At 33.3% G+C, this 20,347-nt stretch overlaps 2 protein-coding genes across 8 annotated transcripts in view; both read left to right on the top strand.

Moving 5' to 3' along the window:
* The window catches only part of LOC123011255, a 44,045-nt gene extending 33,474 nt beyond the window's left edge, over positions 1-10,571 (top strand). For 3 of the 6 annotated variants that reach the window (XM_044408625.1, XM_044408616.1, XM_044408633.1), the window contains exons 3-9: positions 4,930-5,127; positions 5,186-7,376; positions 7,674-8,192; positions 8,292-9,378; positions 9,430-9,581; positions 9,630-9,799; positions 10,179-10,571. In XM_044408625.1, the coding sequence (XP_044264560.1) occupies positions 4,930-5,127; positions 5,186-7,376; positions 7,674-8,192; positions 8,292-9,378; positions 9,430-9,581; positions 9,630-9,781 (4,299 nt within the window). In that variant the 3' untranslated portion in view covers positions 9,782-9,799; positions 10,179-10,571. Of the gene's footprint in view, positions 1-4,929; positions 5,128-5,174; positions 7,377-7,673; positions 8,193-8,291; positions 9,379-9,429; positions 9,582-9,629; positions 9,800-10,178 lie in introns of those variants that run through there. The other 3 variants (XM_044408640.1, XM_044408648.1, XM_044408656.1) reach the window with 3 other exon arrangements.
* Positions 10,572-13,788: 3,217 nt separating this feature from the next.
* LOC123012098 (argininosuccinate lyase) lies at positions 13,789-16,045 on the top strand. Of its 2 annotated transcripts, XM_044409906.1 has the most exons (8): positions 13,789-13,831; positions 13,909-13,994; positions 14,048-14,329; positions 14,377-14,609; positions 14,660-14,853; positions 14,906-15,105; positions 15,157-15,300; positions 15,349-16,045. In XM_044409906.1, the coding sequence occupies exons 2-8, from the start codon at positions 13,992-13,994 to the stop codon at positions 15,667-15,669; spliced, it is 1,377 nt and encodes a 458-aa protein (XP_044265841.1). In that variant the 5' UTR covers positions 13,789-13,831; positions 13,909-13,991; the 3' UTR covers positions 15,670-16,045. The 2 variants fall into 2 exon arrangements, with proteins under 2 accessions (XP_044265841.1, XP_044265833.1); XM_044409898.1 differs by lacking the exons at positions 13,789-13,831; positions 13,909-13,994 and having other exon boundaries at positions 14,039-14,329.
* Positions 16,046-20,347: the final 4,302 nt, after the last annotated feature.

Genomic DNA, 20,347 nt, shown 5'->3' with positions numbered 1-20,347 from the left:
CCCTTGGGTACGGCCCTGCCACTACTATAGTAAATTATATGGTTACCATTTTTCGGAAAAGTTGTTAAGTGTCCTCTATAATATCCTAAAAGTATATCAAACCTCATATTTATTATTTTATTTATAAAATAAGAGTATGTAATTGAAAAAGCATAGAAAATGCTACATTACCGAACTGTTTATAAAGTCATTCAGATTCTGATGTTTATACAAAGTTTTTCTTTTGGTAGCTGTTTGAATAGTGAAAAACCCGTGAACACAGAAGTCTGGCTAAATTGAATCCTTCAACAAGATGTTTCAGTAAATGGTGAGAATGTTACTTTCAACAAAAATTTTAATTCAAACAATTTCACTTGGAATCGTGAATTGATTGAAAATGATTCAAAGTTTGGTAGATCATTTAAGACAAGAAATCTGAAAACTGTAAAGAAAATTTCAGCATTTGTTGATTACAGAATTAATAAATTAATGCTCTCTTTTAATATGTATATGTAAAATTTATAAAAAGAAAATAGAAAAATCAATCGAACAAAAAGACCTCATCCTTATCTTATTTCAGGTCTGCTGTGTTTATGTGGTTGGAGGTTTACTCCTGAAATTGCCCTAAAAACTACCAATTAATAATAATTATTGTAAAATAAAAAAAATTTGAGAGTTTTTTTGCAGAGACGTTGGAATAAATACATAGACATGTTGAAAAATATTTCTTTGATCTTCATGTCACCCGTAACATTTTTTGAAAATAAAAATATTCTAATGACTAATACAATTATTAAACCATAAAGAAAAAAAAGAGCTAATCAACTAGTTATACTTAGTTTTTGGTGAATGTGGATATCAGTCATTTAAAATTAATTTAGTTTTAGTTTACATTTTGACAAACACCTTCAAATTTCAACACCTCTAAGTTGAATGGAGTAAATCATGATGGCTTAGTAATTGAATTTTGAAATAGCTAATCCATATTGGGAGGTTAGAAGCAAAGAGGCGTGGTTGTGTCAACATGAACTTATTTTTGAAAGCCCGCCACATTATGCAAATTGCGTCTCTTTGTAAAGAATTTGTTTTCAATCAATTTCTTTTGACATAGGCAATCATCCGAAAACAAATAAGGAAACTGGATGGAGGTATCTCCACGAATCGAAAATGCATGAATACGAAAGGGTCAAAGTTCCAGTGTCATTGCTTTAAAGAATTCGAAAAGAATCACGTGCGCCACGACCCTCATAAAGTTCGATAGCATTCCATGCAGAGACCGCATCCATATTTCATGTCCTTCATGTGCACAGGGTTGTAATTATGCAATAAAATCGCATTTTGTTTTCGTCGAGTGTAAGCGAACAGTCATGGATCTAGATAAAGTTGCTCCGTAGGTAGCTCAGTTAGAGAAGACAGTAGGTGATCAAGAGTGAAAGTAAACATAGTCTGATGCACGCTCAGAAAATTAGATAACTCAATGCACATTTCACGCATGTATTATTACCAAGCTTGAGCAATCCGTCTTAATTTGTAATATTTGAAATTGTAATGTACCACGAGTGAAAATGTTAAACGAATTTACACACGTCGTGTTTATCGCCGTGCCATATGTTTGCGTCTAATATTTGTCGAAAGCATTGTGGGGGCGGCGCACGCCCACCTCGCCTTGGAAGTTATCTTAATATGAGCCGTATATACTTAAAATTAACGGTGGAATGGAAATGAGATATTTCAAAAAGTGGCGTTTGATTGATGGAATCGTAAAGTCGGCGATTGTCAAGACCACACATGTTTGGAGAGGCCGACGATGCGTCAAGCGACCAACCCATCCGAGGTCCACGGGGTGAGCTTCAAACGAAAAAAGCAAGATGGGTGATAAAGTGCCGAGTGTAAACAGTGGGTGTCCCGGAATGCACCGCCTGGACTAGTCTCCAAAAAAGGTCATGCCGCTTTAACCAGTTCACAGATATCCTGTTCAGAATCAAGGAGATGTACCGAGATTAACGCAATAATGACATGTAATGCACCTGATAATAAACGAGATTAAGCAGCTTCCACGGATTTGTTCAGTTGCATAATACTTTATTACAAAATTATGTAAATACACGTATCCATTTAAACAACTGTCTAGTTATTTACAACGATACATCAACTTCATACGAGGGAACCAGGGTGTGTGGGTGAAAATTTGTTCTTCATGCTTTTAAGAAAATTCTCAAGGAGTCAATGAATGAGTAATTACATGTCTAAACGAAATTTTTAAGAAATTTAGATAAAAAACACATCAAACAAAAAATAAATATTCCACAAATCATGAACTTAAAAAGGTCTTCATTACGTATGTAGTAGAATACTTGTTTTAAATAAATAATAATGCCAAGCTAATTATTTAGATGAAAAAATCAGCAAATAATTGCACATTTACAAATCGCTAACAAAAAATTTCGGAATGGGTATTTTGAAAATAGCCCCAAATAAATTTTTAGCGAGAACTACACGTTGTAAATCGTTTATTAACATATCTAAAACCAGTAAAACCTACACAGAAAATAAAACACATAGCAAAAAAATTCAAGTTATATGCACAAAAAATACTGTGAAATGCTAATATACAGAGTGTTCCGTTTTTATTGGTACACATTTAAACAGGAGATAGAATATTCAATTTTAAGACAAAAGTTTCTTATGAACATATATGAAAAAATGCTACACAAGGGAGCTACACCCCCTCAAAGGGGTGCGTCTTTTGATGGGTTTTTTAATTTTTCCGAAACCATTTTAGATAAAATTACAAAATTTGGTACAGATGATAAAGAACCTTTATCCACAATCACTCTATAAAGAGACTTTATTCCACACTTTAGATGCGTATCAAGTACCAGTCTATCCACTAGTGGAATAAAGTAACTTTATTCTACTGTTAGTAACCAGCGCACCGCGTAATAGCTTACTACGTTTAACCGAAAGCACATTTGACGTTTAAATGGCAGTTTAATTTTTAATTAAGTTTGGAATAATTTGGGCCTGTGATTGTGGTTAAAACGTTATATTGCAGTCGTGTGTTAGTCGCGTTTTATCCACTTAAGAAAATTAACCGGTCGAACTGACGTTCTCGCGGTTAAACATTCTTGCGTAGATAAAACGCTACCAAACACACTCCTACAATAAATAACTATTATACACCTAAACGAATTCAAAGATAAAATGTTGAAATTTTTAATCAGGGGCTTCCTAAACTAGGAATTTGTTTAAGTGTATAAAGGTTATCAGCTGTACCTGTAATTTTATCTATTCTGAAATATTGGAAAAAACCCTTTAAAAAACGACGCACCCCTTTTAGGGGGTGTAGCTCCCTTACATCGCATAATTTGAAACATGTTTACTTATAGGAAAGTTTTGTCTTAAAATCGAATATTCTATCATCTATGTATTTAAATTTGTAACAAAAAAAACGAAACACCCTATATTGTACACGATCTGTGCGCCGTCATATTGTGGGAGACACTATTTGCTTTATAATAGGTAATAAGGATTAAAGAGTTGTCATGAAATACTAAAACAATTTTTTTTAGTACTCCTGTGGTAATGTGAAAATAGATAAGCTAAGATGTTCATTTTTGTTACACCTTGTACAGTTTTTTTAAAACACTTTAGAAACGTTACGAAAAATTTAAAAAATTCTAGTGGACAGTTCATAGATATTTCATACTCGTAGCTATTTTTCAGTAATTTAAATAACTTGAGTTTTTTTTGAAGTGCTGTATTTTTTTAATAATTAAAAACTACAAAACGTGGGTTTTATTTTTATGTGTTTTATGTATTTTACAAAAATTGGAAATGGTGAGATTTTGGTATAGAATTGCTCGGATACATCCGCACGCTGTTTAAATATTTAATAAGTGATGTTTTGTTATTGTCGACACTTGATTACCTCACTTTAATTCCAAAAGTCGATTGTTAGACACCTGACGTGAGTTTTATTAATTTCATTGTGTCATGAGTTCCGGATGAACAGCCAATTACTTTTTCCGCCCTTCAAGAAAATTTTCACGATTTAACGTTGGGTCATTACACAGCGGTACTGTGCATTTTTTCACTGTTACGGGTGATTCGTCGAGAAGAATGTTGATTCATGCTTCAAAATTAAAGACAAAGTATTGGGTTATCTATGCAATCTTGCAAATAACACCGACTCTCCTAACACAAGCAGTGATCAAAATCCATACTTCCAGTTCTACAATTTCGATGTTTGGTGCGTCAAACATTAGCGTTGAACGTTGATGCTAGCTTGCGGAATTTTAAATTTAATAAAACTTTGTATAATGTTTGATCTTCCTCAATTCTAGTTTATTCTAAAGAATAATGTTTTTTAGAACATCAAAAAATGTATTGATTGCTTACCATTACAAAAATTTAACTTTTGCTTCAAACAACTTTTGTTCAAGTAGAAAAAAAACAACCCCTTATCGAAAAACATCATAAATTGATTAACACTAGCGTCTGGGAGCAGGAACAACAAACTAATCTAAATTAGCCGGTGCCAACAAGCGCGAAGGTCTTGAGTAACCTGCCCATTATCTGTTTACATCAACCTTACAGTCTTACATATTTCTGTAATTAACACAAGGCTGTGATGGTACACTGCTCACTATCTTCAAGTAGTTCAATGTTAAACGTTCATTATTTGCAACTTCAATTTTTATTATTATGTATTTATGGTTGGATTTCCTGAGTGCAGCGGGTGTGTCGAAAGAGTATTACGTAAGTGAACTGATTGTCCTTACAACAGCAAGTGACATTTACATCAAAATCGGCGCCGTGCAATTACGTTCAAAATTTCTATAAAACTTGTCGGAAAAAAGTTTGAATCGGATGCATATTCCATACATGTGCAGTGTGATGAGTAACCTTCACCAAATGATAATTATCGTCATCGTTTCGTTGTTGCAGGTAGTAGATTCGCGAGCGCGAACCAACGCGGACGGTGCATTGCAACAACAGGCGAGGAGGCAACTGGAAGTGTTCCAAAGCCAGATCCCTGGGGGTCATCTACAAGTCATCAAAACCCAGTCTGTCTCGAGTAGTCGGTGGAGCAACAAATCGGCAGACTTGCAGCAACTCCCAATCAAAGACTTTGAAAACCTCCAGGTCAGTTCTGTTTGTTTATTATGTTTAATGAAAGTTGTGAATGTTAGTCATGTTGCAGCTCTCGCTAAACCCACTGGATTTAACTTCGCAAAAATCCAAAGCAAACGTAGGAAGAAGTGTCGGTAGGCGGCCACCTTCACGACCGCGAGGTAGAGACGATTCCTTAAGGACCGCCCAACAGAATTTATATCGCGTATCCAGACTCTGCCATCAAATCCACGAAGAAACAGTCAAACAGACGATTCAACGACAAAACGAAATCAACGATCATCAAAACTTGACACGAACGAAAAGCACAAGCAGCGAAGATTTACATTTAGAAGATAAATCATCAAAAAGTATTGAGGATCTTGAAGATTTGGAGCAGTTACAAAGCTGGCGAAGAACATCCAAGTTACGGCGGTCTCTTCAATATCCTAAAGAAACCAAACCGCAAACTGTTAAACCAACAGATTTACCGGAAAACAGCGGAAGTGTGCGAAAAATTCGCGAGGAACTTGAAAAAGGAAGACGACTGAGCACAGCTCTAAGAGGCAATAGTGTCGATCTTCATGCCTTAGATCAGATTTTACAAACAATTTCAAGTTCCAGTAGTAATCAGTCGGACAAACCGGAGGATAGCCAAGACGAATCCGACACGAAAAAACAAAAACGTAACTCTTTTGTCACTGTTGAGACCCTTCAAGAAGTGAGAGGTCGTCTCAGACGCACGAGTTCATCAACTGAAGATATTTATAAGATTAACAAAGAAGAAGAGACTGATGACGGTATAGTTACTGAAGAAATCGAGATGCCAGTTAGTGAAAAATCGCGGGTTCGTTCATACGTTTACGGTATGGAAACAATGATGAACAAAAAACCCATCTTGGGTACTGGTAGTTTAGAATCTCGTACAAAACTTCTCAACGGTGGGACAAATCTTCGGAATGAAGACTGGTATAACCGGCGCAAATCTTACGGATTTGAACAAGTCCACAATCATAACGAAACTTCAAATCCGATATCACTTAAAAACAGAGGACGGGTTGAATCTTCAACAGACAGTGGGATTTGCAGATCCTCTGAAATAGTCATCGTGCCAACAACTACAAAACCAGAAAACTGTGATGAAAAGTCTTTCACTAGTGTTAAACAAATCTCTTCTATTTTTGACCAAGGTTATAATAAAGATTTAAAATCAACAACGATCACTATACCCATAGTATCGAAACCAAATTCCAATGTTGTCGATTTATGTTGGGATGACGTACCAGAAAAAGAAATTAAACGTCACTCAATCGCTGTTGATGAATCTAAATACGTTTCAAACCACCATGACAATAAATTTAGACGAACCAGTTTAGCAATCAACCCTGCACTGGATGATGTCACCGCACAGAACAGAAAATCAAAGAAGGTTGAGTTTTGCAAAACAGAAGTACACTTTGCTGCCGAATCTGGAAAAGTAAACATTGTTGAAACTGATGAAAAGCCACCACCCACCAACAATTTTCGACGAAGGAGAAGAAATTCCGGTCCCGTAGTAAGCGACGATTTCGAAAGAAACGGCTTGCCCGTTTTACATTTTGGAGATACTTCATACGAGAAAGTCTTACTGGGTGTGGCCGACGAGGACAATTTTGAAACATCAACAGATGAAAATATTTATCAAAACACGCATTCTAGCATTTCATGCGGGACAGTTACTGTTAACACAACACTAAATCCGGTGGATCCTCAAGAAGACGATAAAAAAGACGCTATTGAAAATGTGAAAGGCATCTTAAAAAACAAACCGATCAAGCCCACTCCGTACCACCTCGGCGAGGATCACTTTTTGAATAGCAATTCCGACAGTGACAGTGGCAAATGGGGAGTTCGACTCAAGCCGGTTCAAAAGAGTGATCCTCCATATTGGAAATCAACAGTTACGTTGCATAATACGGTTTTTGCTCAGGATGAACAACCTGAATTTCAAAAGCTGTTAAGGAATTTGAGACCAGCCAGTGGGAACAAACCGGATCTACTGTCCAATCAAAGAAATTCCGAAAATTTTTCGAGTGTAAAATTCGTCACGAGCACAGATAATCGAAGACCATGGTCTGTTGCTGATAGAGTTAAATTAAGTGAAGACAGTCAATGGGCAGAAAATAAGGTTTATTCTACCAAGGTCAATTTTGGTGATGGTGGAACAGCCGTTGTGGAAAATGATCAGTTTAAACAAAAAGAACTAAACACGTTGTGGAGTAAAAAGGAGAACTCTACTAAAGGTACTTAACATTTCTCATGTAGAAAGCTTCTAGTCTAATTACTTTCTTCTACTCATGTCTCTACTAAACTGTAAAATATGTAGGAACATAGTTAAAAATTTGTGGAACTACTTTCATCAAAATGTAAATACATAGTGTATTCATTGTAGTATTATTTTTTATTAAACTAGACATTGTAAATTTATCAGTAGAAGGTACCTTATTCTATTTCTGCATGCGCCTTTTGTAAAAGTAGATTAACCATTCTTCTGACTTGCCATCAATAACCAAAAACCTTCATTAAAATGAAAATTGCAGACTCGGAAAGAATTTTAAACAAAGGACTTGTGGTTAGAATAGGAAGAGACGACACATCTAAACATACAGTCTGTTCCAAAACAACTTCTCAGGATTCAAGCACAACCACCACGACGAAAATTACTATAGACCTAAGCCCATCCCCTACTAACATAAAAAAGTCCCCTCTACTTTCTCAAACCAAACGATCTCACTGTTTCAAGTCTACCTCTTTAGTCCTAGACACTATTAAAAACGACTGTAATAAAGTAAACCACATTAATATTCCCCAACAACTCGAAGCACTGAAGAAGCTGTATGAAGACGTACAAAGTGATAGTGACGCGGACAAGGAAGTTCAAGTTTTGATGGGAAGAATGAACGAAAGGGATCTCGAACACGACAAAGACGAAAATACGAGCGAAATCTCCGGAAGTTGGAGTAAAATGAGGGCTTGCAGAATGCTTAACGAACACATTAACAAGACAAACGTAACTCGGGAATTTCCAAGTGCTAGAATAAGTGCAAAAGTAGAAAAAGGTACCTGTTGATTAGGACAATTTAACGCGCTTTATATTTATGTTAAAAAAATCTGTCATTTAGTTTTACTAAAAAATTAATTTTTTTACATGTTTACAGACGATTTAATTGGAAGTGCCAAGCAAAAATTTGGAATTGGAGACAGTTTGTCAAACGAACCCTCATCAAAAACTTACCGAATTAAATCTAAAGATAACAAATATTCTCCAGTTGCTATTCGTAAGAATAGTTCTCTTGCGAAACGAACTGATTTGAAAAGTGCAACAAATGAATTATCAAGTCCATCATTAGTCGGTCGCAGTTCAAAGTTAGATCTTCGCACAGACAAATACGAATATAAAGTAGAAAACAAAGAATTTGCAAATGTTACAGATACAAAACTTCATCAAAAACACTCTTCTAACGACATAGTACTAAGACAACCTAAAAGATCTGAAATGACTTATTTCGGAGTGAGGGTTTCGCCGCAATCATTGAAAAAAAGCCAAGAATCTGTGATACATAGGGAAACAAAATTGTCTGAAAAACCTGATCTCTTACAACACATGAAAACTGATAGTCCTAAAAGTAGAACTAGATCACCGGAAAGAAGTCAACCCATCTATGAAAATGTTGTTGCAAAAAACAAATCCCGTGTTGGAAAAGAGTTTGATAGTAACATACTTGAAGAACTAACAAAAGCAGCCGATCAAATTTTATTAGCTGTTAATGGATTCACTGATGACGATTCACATGAAAACACCTTTAAGGAGCCTTTAGCTACAATAACTGAGAGCAAATCATGGAGCCAGGATAAGAAAATTAAAACACCAAGCAAACAATCTAACATTAAAACAAAACTAAAACACACATCATCTACTTCTTCGGTTGAAAGTTTATCAAGAGGCCGAAAACCGCAACAGATACGCCCAGTTCCAATCAGAAAGAAAAACGCAGTTAATGAACCCACCACTAGAGCTACAACAAAAGCTCGACGATTACAAAGGGCCAGTAGTAGAGAAGCTTTACTGCAGTCGCATGGTAGTTCATCTGAAGATTTAGGAGCGAATGTCGAAATTCCTCAACGTAAACCTAGACAAATTAGAAAAACTAAACAAACGCAATTAACTGTTAGCAATGGCATAGAAATGAGTAAAAAATCAACGCCTCCTAACCCACCTAGGCGTAAAACAAAAACAGACGAAAAGTATGATTGTAAAATGTCGAGTTAGTTGTACTACAAACAATTTTATTGCAGGGTGGAACCCGTGACGGAAATTCGCCATAAAACGGCAGTGTCGACCATTAGAAGTACTGCGGAAAAGTCTAGTCGCGACAGAAGCAGAAGCAGAACTGAAGAAGTAAAAAAGAGAGTACCACCAACAACAACAAAAAAAGAAACTATCAAGGGTACGTTGAATGTGTCCATATGACATCGAATTAATTTCATTATTTTAGGAGCATCTTATAAAAGTGAACCGAAGAAGGGAGCTTCAACCCGTGAGATCTCAAACCATCGAATTTCTACAGCGTATGTACCTGTTTGTAGACCTAGAAGTCGAAATGTACACACTGAACAACCTGACGAGTGTCCATGTTTATGTTCTTGACAATTAGAACTACGCTAGGTAGCAAATGACTTTCATTAGTACCAGTAGACTTTTCGGTTTTTTTTGACTAATCTTGTAGCCGACTAATACTTTGCTAAAAAAATATGGACAGAATCATAGTTTAACTCACTGATTAACATGTAAGTACCATTGTCACTGTAGCTGTAGTCAAATGGTACCATAACTTGAGTCGAACCTGTACCTAGCGTAGGACTTATTGTAGATACTTCTCATGTAGAGTAATTAATGGCTGTGAACGTGAAGCTTACTAAAGTCATGACATCATGTTAAATATATTTTATAATTTTCGCTAGTTTGTTAATGAGTCATGTCAATACTTTTTTTTGTGTGACCAACAAGTCGTAATACATTGTGTTAATTTGAATTTTTATTTCAGGAATATAAAAAAGTGCCACCGAGCAGAGGAAAAACCAAGAAATTCCGAGCTACTTAAAGGATGAATCCAGTAAATCGTCTGCTTTCTCTTATAGTTAGTTCAGTATATTATTTAAATTTAGTATACGAATATGAGTGTAATATTCCTGCCGTATTAGCATGTAAGTTCCTAAACGTTAGGTTTAAAACATTTCGATGTTTTCAATTAATTTACTTTAATGGCAAAGACAATCGTTTTGACTTTGCGTTTAATAACATGTGAGTTTTGCTTACTTTATACTTAACATGTATTATTTAATACATTTGTAATTTATTTTTAACTTTCTGAAATAATTGTGATCTTAAACTGCTTTGGTTTTGTGATGTTTTATTAATTAAATGATTATTAATTATGCGTCTAGTTCTTTTCATTTCAGAAACTTATATGTAATTATTCTTCACAAACATACATTCTATTACAAAGCTAAGACTATATTCAGAAAACACTATGCAATGTTTATTAAAATTTTTCTTTAATAAATATAGAAAAAATTCGTAGGTAATAACCGTCAAATGTTAATTTTAAGATTTTAATGGTTATGATTTATCTAACCAAAGAAGAAATGTTTGGTAAAATATTTTGGTAGTTCTTATCTATACAGGGTGCGCCAGAACTCGCGCCCCAGAGAAAAATTTCAAGTAAGATAAGATACCAGGAACAGTTGGAGACAAAATACTTTGGTCGTCACTTTTCTGACACTTTAATGTAATTCAAGCTTTAACGTTAAAATGAATGACAATATTAAATTAATGACAGCTATTATATTTTCCTTTCAAAAGTATGTACATACAACTTGTCAACTATGATTGACAGTACCTAAAAATAAGGTTAACAGTCCTAAAGCATGCTTTACAATTTAATGTCATTCAAGTGACATTGACGACCAAAGTATTTTGTCTCCAACCGAACATGAAAAAAATTCTATCTGTCAAAAAATTTTGACATTTATTTTTTGACATTTGACATTTTTTTATGTCTATTTAATGATACTGATGATCTTGTATATGTTTTTTTACAATTATTTAGTAAAGGTACAAAAATTTTGCCAACAAAAGCCACAAATAACATTGAACAGAGTTACAATTTAGGCTACAGCTTCCTTGTTTCCTTTTTTAATAGCCTATTGCAAAAAAACTTAGAATATTATTTTTCCAACAGAAAGAAATAGTCAAAGTGCAAACTTTAAACCCTCATAACTTCGAAATTTTTATAGATAAATTTTTTTTAACATTTTTTCCATGTTCCTGGTATCTTACCTTATATAGCATTTTTCTCTGGGGCGCGAGTTCTGGCGCACCCTGTATATATAAAAGAGTGACTGACAGACAACGCACAGCCTAAACCACACAAGCTAGAAACATGAAATTTGGCAGATACGTTTCTTAGAGGGTGTAGAGGTTCGCTAAGAAGAGGTTTTTTGAAAATCATTCTCTAAAGGGGTGAAATAGGGTTTTAAGTTTATCGTGTGCCTTTCAAAATTCTCGGTAGTTTCTCGCTGTGATGCATCGTGCGCATGCATGAGATAGGGAAGGAGTTGTCAATTTCTGGGCTGTATTTGCTGTTTAATTATTTATGCGAGCGACGTGGTGCTGTACACTTCGCTTTTTACATAATAAAAAAATTGTTTATATGATTTTTATTCTACATTGTTTATTTATTCCACTTCTCTTATTATTATTATTATCTATATAGGTAAATATGAGAGTCCCATGAAAATTAGGTAACAAAGGATTTTTCAAAAATCAATCACTCAGAGAATGAAGTGGGGTGTAAACTTTTAAACGAAGACAGAAACAAAAACTTGGGAAAATTTGTTCCTTAGCGGTTGTGAAGGTGCACTAAGACGAGAATTTAAAAAAGTAATAAGTATACTCCCTTAACAAAGGGGTGTATACGTTTAAACGAAAATAGAAACATGAAATTTAGAAGATATGTTTTTTAGAGGGTGTACAGGTCCGCTAAGAAAGGATTTTTTGAAAATCAATTTTTACGGGGGCGAAACGGGGTGTAAACATTTAAACGAAGACAGAAACAAAAAATTTAGGAAACATATTCTTTGGAGGGTGTAGAGGAACACTACGGAAAGTTTTTTTTGAAAATATATTCATATGGGTTGTCAATACTTAAACAAAGATAGAAAATAAAATTTGGAAGATATGTTCTTTGGCGGATGTAAAGCTGCACTAAGACGAGATTTTTAAAAATCAGTTTCTAAGGGGGTGAAATGGGGTGTACACGTTTAAACGAAGATGAAATTTGGAAAATATAATTCTTAGGGAGTGAAGTGCACTAATTAGGCACTTTTCAAAAACCAACCTATAACGGGATGAAATAGGGTGCAAATATTTAAACGAAATTATAAACATAAAATCTAAAATTTTGATTTTTGATGGTGTAGTCAAAAATTCAACGAGGTGAAACGGGGTGTAAGCGTTTGTAACCTGCTTTCATCATTTTCTTAAAAATCGGCCCTCTGCTCCCTTGACTTCACGATATTTTTAAAGCTTTTATGCTTGTATTTTTCTTACAAACATGTATTCATTCAAGTAGGTACGCGTATTTTTATAAGTTATAGATTTTTTTAAGAATTTGTATCGGCCGTTTTGTAGATATAATTTCTAAGAAACAATAAGTTTTTAAACGAACAATCTTATTGAACTCAAGGTCTCGTTTTAGTCATTTAATAAAACAAAAAATTTATAATGAATTAATTAATAAATCAATAATTATGTTAACAATAAATATGGTATAATAAATACAATCCTATTTTTGTTTAGTTTCTTGTGATGTGGTCCACACAAGAAATTAAACAAATTTTAAAGAGCTTTCTTTAAAATCATGTAGGTAGCTCGTCTGCGATATATTACTATACAGAATGCACCAGAACTTGCACCCCATAGAAAAATGCCATATAAGGTAAGATACCAGAAACATGGATAAAATCTTCAAAAAATTTTATCTATAAAAATGTCGAAGTTATACGAGTTTAAATTTTGCACTTTGACTATTTATTTCTGTTGGAAAAATAATTTTCTAAGTTTTTTTGCTAGAGGCTATTATAAGAGGAAATAAGGAAGCTGTATCCTAAATTCTAACTCTGCTCAATGTTATTTGTGGCTTTTATTGACAAAATTTTTGTACCTTTACTGAATAATTGTAAAAAAAACATATACAAGATCATCAGTATCATTAAATAAACATAAAAAATGGTAAATGTCAAAAAATAAATGTAAAAAAAATTTCCATGTTCCTGGTATATTATCTTACTTAATATTTTTCTCTGGGGCGCGAGTTCTGGAGCAACCTGTAAAGCTGTAAAAATATGCTCTAAAATTCAACAATTCAACTCCAAATAATTTTTTTAAGTGTGTAAAATATAGCGACTTATAGTAAATTTCAAGAATAGAATGTTGTTTACAATTCCAGAAATCTTCCACGTTCTTATAATTACCGTTTATCTTATCAATGTGGCTATTAACTATTGTGACGCAAAAGGTGGTCAAAGGGTCACAAAAATCTTATTTAAAACAATGCTGGGGGTATTTACTTACATTCTTAATTTAATTAGTTTATAAACTCTATAATTCTTAATGGAAAGACGCTAACTAAATGCGGTATGTTACAATAAAGTCTTACTATAACAAACATTTAATATATTTCTCGTACAAATAAATATTTCTTTAACTTTTAGATAAGAGGCGATGAGATTGCATAATAATATTTAAATACTGTATCTTATTAATACAACTCATAAATGAAAACAAATTAAACAGAATGGTAAGTAAGCAAATCTTAAAATTTATCATTTTAAAATCTCCCATATGTTTAAGGAACATAAAAAATTATGGGGTGGTTGTTTTTCCACATCGACTGACCCAAATTTAGAAAAGTTGAACTCTTCTATCACTTTCGATAAACGGATGTATGCTGAAGACATCGAAGGCAGCAAAGCGTATGCTGAAGCTCTGAAAAAAATTAATCTCTTAACAGAGCATGAAACTTCTCTTATTTGCAAAGGCCTTGATCGCGTTAAAATCGAATGGGACCAAAATTTATTTGAGACAAAAGAAGGAGATGAAGACATACACACTGCCAATGAACGACGCCTTAAAGTAAGTTTTAGAAAGTAATCATCATTAATGCTCGAAATTGTTGTTAGGAAATTATAGGAGAACCAGCCACCAAGCTTCACGTTGGTCGTAGTAGAAACGACCAAGTGGTTACTGATATGAAACTATGGCTCAGAAGGCACTTGCAGGATTTAGACAAAATTGTGAAATCTTTGATTAAAGTGATTATCACCAGATCTGCACACGAGATTGACATAATGATGCCTGGTTATACCCACTTGCAACGAGCACAACCTGTGCGATGGAGTCACTATTTATTGAGGTAGGTAGATTGCAGATGGTGTAATACTGTTTTATTTATGATCATTAAAGCCATGCTTGGAACCTTAAAAAAGATTGCGATCGATTGGACGACATTGTCAAACTTATCAACATAATGCCTTTGGGAAGCGGTGCGTTAGCCGGAAACCCTTTTAATGTAGATAGAACGAATTTAGCGTCGTCGCTGGGTTTTGACTCCGTTACCCAAAATAGCATGCAAGCAGTGGGCGATCGTGATTTTATCGGTAACTATCAACTTATTTTATAAGTTTTGCAAAAATTTGGTTACCATTTTAGCCGAATTTTTGTTTTGGGCGTCTATGGTTGGAATACATTTGAGTCGCCTAGCTGAGGATCTTATTCTATACAGTTCAAAAGAATTCGAGTTTGTAACTATCGATGATACTTACTCCACCGGGAGTAGTTTAATGCCCCAAAAACGAAATCCTGATAGTCTTGAGTTGATTCGAGGCATTGGAGGAAGTTTATTTGGACAAGTAAGCTATTGAATATACGCATTTATTAAAATTAATTTGAAAATAATTCAGTGTTGTAGCTTCATGATGGTTCTAAAAAGTCTACCCTCGACTTATAACAAAGATTTGCAATATGACAAAGAAGCAATGTTTACTACTTTTGACAAATTAAAATCTATTTTAGAAGTAGCTACGGGGACGGTCAAAACTCTTAAAGTACTAGAATTAAAACTTTATTTCGTTAAAATAATTCGAAAGTTGTAGATTAACCAAGATAAATGTAAAAATGCCTTAAGTTTTGAAATGTTAGCTACAGACGTGGCTTATTATCTGGTACGAAAAAGTGTACCATTTAGGGATGCTCACTTTTTGGCAGGAAAAGTCGTAGCAGAAGCGGAACGTAAAGGGGTATCCATATGTGATTTAACATTAGAAGAACTGAAAAATATTAGTTCATTCTTTGATGTGGACATTGGGAGAGTTTGGAACTATGAACATAGTATTGAACAATACAAAGCAATCGGAGGAACAGCTAAAACAAGTGTTGTCAAACAAATTGAACTGCTTGAGAACTGGTTGATGTAACTTTCGCAAATTCATAATAAATACTCATATACGGGTTTGCCAATAAGTATGGATAGAACTGAATATTAATTGATTATTCTCCTAAGATTTGAACTACTTTGATTTAAATTGAAATTTCTGAACATCTTTTGTAGAACAAAAAACAAAAAAATACATATTTTAGCCGGTATTAGGCCGTTTGGATAAAAATACTGGATAACTAAAAGAAAAACCAGTTTAAGTTCTCTCCGGAACGCTGTCACACAGCGATTTCAGTTTTTGTATTTTAAGAGACAATAATGAATTGAAAATTATTCGTGCCAAATTACAAACTACATACAAAGTTTTAATTGCCGCCCTTGTCATTTTTTACACAAATTACAGTTTTTTATTTTTAGTTGTTTTTATTCTATTATTAAATCACAAAACAGTGATAAAGTTAAACAAAAAATAACAAAATTAAAATAAAACCTCAAAATTCAATTTTCCTTGCTTTTTTAATAGTAAAATGTCTAACAATATCAGTTACGTCTAAATCAATTTCATTTTCAATACTAATTAAGTATAACTAGGTAAATCTGACAACCTGTCTTGTGTCAACTGGTCCTTTTTTTACAATTTTCATTTGCGATTTTGGAAACCAGAAAGTCTCTTTCTCCCATCAGACATCTGTGCAATTAAGATATACGATAATACTAATACGTGCAAAGTTAGGAAAACAAAGTTTTACGGATTTTTCAGTTATTGATTCTTAATATTTTATGATTAATTTTAAGCTTTTTTTCGTAATTTTAATGCATTTTATCATAAAAAGAACTAAGAAAAATAAATTGAATTAAATAAAATGTTGGTGTGTGTACTATTGTACAAATAAACAGTTTTTGATTGATTACCCATATGTATATGAAAAAAAAACACAAATTTATTAAAATATTCAACATTTTTTACTCCAAAGATAAACACACAAATTGTGTCTTACCTTTGGTTCTTATGAAATCAACTGTCACTTAATTTCTTTCGTATACTTCCACTACCTCAACCGGAATGAATTGCCGAACCTCTGCAAATCGTTTTCACGTGTTTCTCTAAAAATTCAATATTTTTAAAAAAATAAAATAAAAACAATTTTTTTTTGTTTTTATATAAAAGACATATTTAATAGTTCAGAGTGCTGCCTCAAAATTTGGCCGCACGAGTACCGTGCACCCCTTGCACTCCGGCCCTGACTACATAGTACCAACCAAGGAGGTTAGATGATAGTCCATCTAAGCTCCTTGTTACCAACATATCAGGTGAATAAAAAGTATGAAACCAGACGTTTTTTGCTTAAACTATTTATTTTTTGAAATAACTAATTAATGAATGATAAAGTACTGTAACAATGTGATGTTTTATCAAGAATAAAATCTTTTCGAAATTTTCTATTGTTTTTGAAATCTATAAAATTTGTAATCTTTTTAAATGGCAACCCACTATAAAACCATTTTTCTCATAAAGGTTATGATCTAAGGATTGCAACTATCTACTTTATATTTAATTAAAAAAAAAATGCAATTTTGAAAAAAAAAATCGCATAACTCAAAAACAAAACAAAATTTCGTTCTCAAAATACGATCACATTCTGTATATTACCTTAATTTATATGTATTAATTATTATTTTGTGGAGGCTTGGTTCCATACTTAATATTCACCCTGTATAAATGAGTAATTATTTAAGTAACAAGGAATATAAAGTCTTGATAATATAATTCACGAGGATGAAGTTTATACACGAACCAACGGCGAGTGTATAAATTATCTCAGTGATTATGTACGACTCAAATACGGCCTTTTTTCTACATTTTTTTAATAAAACACTTATTTATTATAGGTAGGAAAGTACTTACTCGATTTCGTATTATTAGGAACTCTCATTATACAGGGGTGCGCCAGATCTCGCACCCCAGAGAAAAATGCCATGTAAGGTAAGATACCAGGAACATGGAAAAAATGTTAAAAAATTCTATCTATAAAAATTTCGAAGTTATGAGAGTTTAAATTTTGCACTTTGACTCTGTTTATTTCTGTTGTTAAATGTAAAAAAATAAATGTCAAAAATTTTTGACAAATAGAATTTTTTAAACATTTTTTCCATGTTCCTGATTTCTTATCTTATCTTACCTGAAAATTTTCTCTGGGGCGCGAGTTCTGGCGCACCCTGTATTGTATTCGGCGTATAGCTACGACAATCGACAACGGCAGCCGAAGTGGTCGTTTCATGCATTTGATCATGAGAGGGCCCTTATTTCTGTGCAGATACTTTGAGTGGTTACAGATTCACTAAAAATAGAAAAAAAAAGTTTTTGATACAACCGGAACCACCCCAAAGCACTTGCACAAAAAACCGGGCTCTCCACAGACCAAATGCATGAAACGACCAATTCGGAAAATCTTCGTGATGAGCTCGGAACTTATATGTACAGAACTTGAAGAATTTATTATAAAAAGCTACTGGTTAGAATATAATTTTATTTAATTAGAAGTCATTTTTAGATCATAGTCTTTATTTAAAAAACAATAGTTTGCTATTTAAATTATTTTTTTTTACAAAACTTAAAATTTAAAAAGAATTTCGAAAAATGTTATTCTTGATAAACTGTCACATTTTAATTGTACTTTACGCTACACTAATTATTTTTTTCGTAAAGTGGTTAGTTTACGAAAAAAAAAAAAAAGAATTGGTTCCATACTTTTTATTCATCGTGTATGCAACGACATACCAGGTGAATAAAAAGTATGAAACCAAACGTTTTTTGCTTAAACTATTTATTTTTTGAAAAAACTAATTGACGAGTGCTAAAGTACTATAAAAATGTGATGATTTAACAAGAATAAAATTTTTCGAAATTTCCTTTTATTTTTGAGTTCTACAAAAAAATTAATTTTTTTAAATGGCAACCCACTATAAAATCATTTTTCTCATAAAAGCTATACTCTAAGGATTACAACTATCTGCTTTATTTTTAATTTTTTCAAAAAATTTTTTTCACATAAATTGCAATTTTGACAAAAAAAAATCGCATAWCTCAAAAACAAAACAAAATTTCGTTCTGAAATTACGATCACATTTTTTATATTACTTTAATTTATATTAATTATTATTTTCCGGAGGCAAATGAATAAAAATAAAACCGCTTGGTTCCATACTTTATATTCACCCTGTATGTTCTTGGAACTTGGCACTTGGGTTTTGGCTCGTCTCTGGTAATGGCTAAGGTAATGGCAACTGACCAATGTGGGCACTTTTGTAATTGACACAGGCAGGCAACTTGTAATACACCTGAACATCCATTGCCTAATACAGGGCGCAGTGATATTTGCTCCTTCTGGAAAAAAAACTGGAGTCGATTGATTTCAAGTTTACCTTTACACAAGACATAAAATCAAAATCAATAATATTACGCAGCGAGTGCAATTACATCTAGCATGAAATGATAAGTGCGTCCTGTGTAACTGACAATTTATTGTGTTCGAAAGATATGCCAAATGATCACGTAAACGCATAAACCTTATTATGAAACAAAGATCTCAGTGTTTTGTAATTTTCATATACACTATCTGACTTTTCTCATTAACACAGAAAATCATTCAACAAAACATTCCTGTATGAAATCCGCGTTTTGGTGCCACCGCTTGTTAAATGATTCACGATGACGTCATCAGACTTTGCGATGACGTAAGCCAAATCGGCATGTGTTCGATTACGTCACCGGGAAGGGCTGAGACATGACCTTCCAATTTGTTACGGTGATTACATACCGTTTGTGAGCGTGGAATAGTCAGAAGGATTCTCCACAATTCCCAAGCTTTTATTCTTTTACACTGTGAAGTACAACGATAAAAAATGTTGCGACTGTCAAGGACAGCATTTACGCATGAAGAAAAGTTATTTATTTTAAAATAGTTTTTAATTTGCTTACTAACAATTTCGTATTTATTTTGTTCGTATTTGGGTGGTTTTTTCGCTAGAAGCTCTGACGTCAATTCTAGTCCAATTACGTAACACTGGCGATTAGGAAGTTTATCCTTGGTGCTTTTGCAAATTTAAATAAATATAATAAGTATATAAATTTAATAATTTTTTTCCAACACTAATATCTTACGTGAACTTAAGCATTTCTCTTATGTTGCCATTATTATACGCTCTTCTGTGTATAAAACGCGTCGTCAATCATCGTATTTTACAAGTAGGTACATAAAATACACTTATCTTGATATTTTGTTAATTTTGATGTTATTTCACAAATTTCTTTATAATAATTTTTGAATTTAGTGAAATTTCTAATTCAATGTTAGTATTTTGAAGATAATATAAGTTTTATAGGAGTAAGAAGGTAGGCTTTCGCGGTCAGAGTCAGGTCGAAAACTGAGTCTTTTTGGGTTAAACTGCGTCAATTTAGAACAAAAGGTCGACGTTTCGCCCGCTATTATAAGGGGCATCTTCAGAACAAGAAAAGAAGAGAAGAGGGAAGTTATAGCATGGTAACTGGACAGTTATGGTGAAACGTCGACCTTTTCTTCTAAATTGGCGCGGTCTAACCCACAAAGACCCAGATTTTATAGGAGTAGTTTAAAACTCTTGTTGTCTTAATAGCTATAAACAAAATTGTTTCGTCTTATTTAAGATATTACAGTGCCGAACAATAAATTTGGTTCACC

Source organism: Tribolium madens, unplaced genomic scaffold (assembly GCF_015345945.1).
Source record: "Tribolium madens isolate multiple individuals breed KSU strain unplaced genomic scaffold, Tmad_KSU_1.1 Scaffold_19;HRSCAF=116;Tcas5.2_LG9, whole genome shotgun sequence".
NCBI lineage: Eukaryota > Metazoa > Arthropoda > Insecta > Coleoptera > Tenebrionidae > Tribolium > Tribolium madens.
The sequence above is the reverse complement of the archived record's forward strand: the minus strand, read 5'-3'. Positions and strand labels throughout refer to the sequence as shown.

Excerpts from the sequence above, each read along its gene's own strand:
- LOC123012098 (XM_044409898.1), top strand. The coding sequence starts at position 14,039 with ATGTTTAAGGAACATAAAAAATTATGGGGTGGTTGTTTTTCCACATCG. Across the intron at positions 14,330-14,376 it reads CCAATGAACGACGCCTTAAA|GAAATTATAGGAGAACCAGC; the intron begins GTAAGTTTTAGA and ends AATTGTTGTTAG. Across the intron at positions 14,610-14,659 it reads TGGAGTCACTATTTATTGAG|CCATGCTTGGAACCTTAAAA; the intron begins GTAGGTAGATTG and ends TGATCATTAAAG.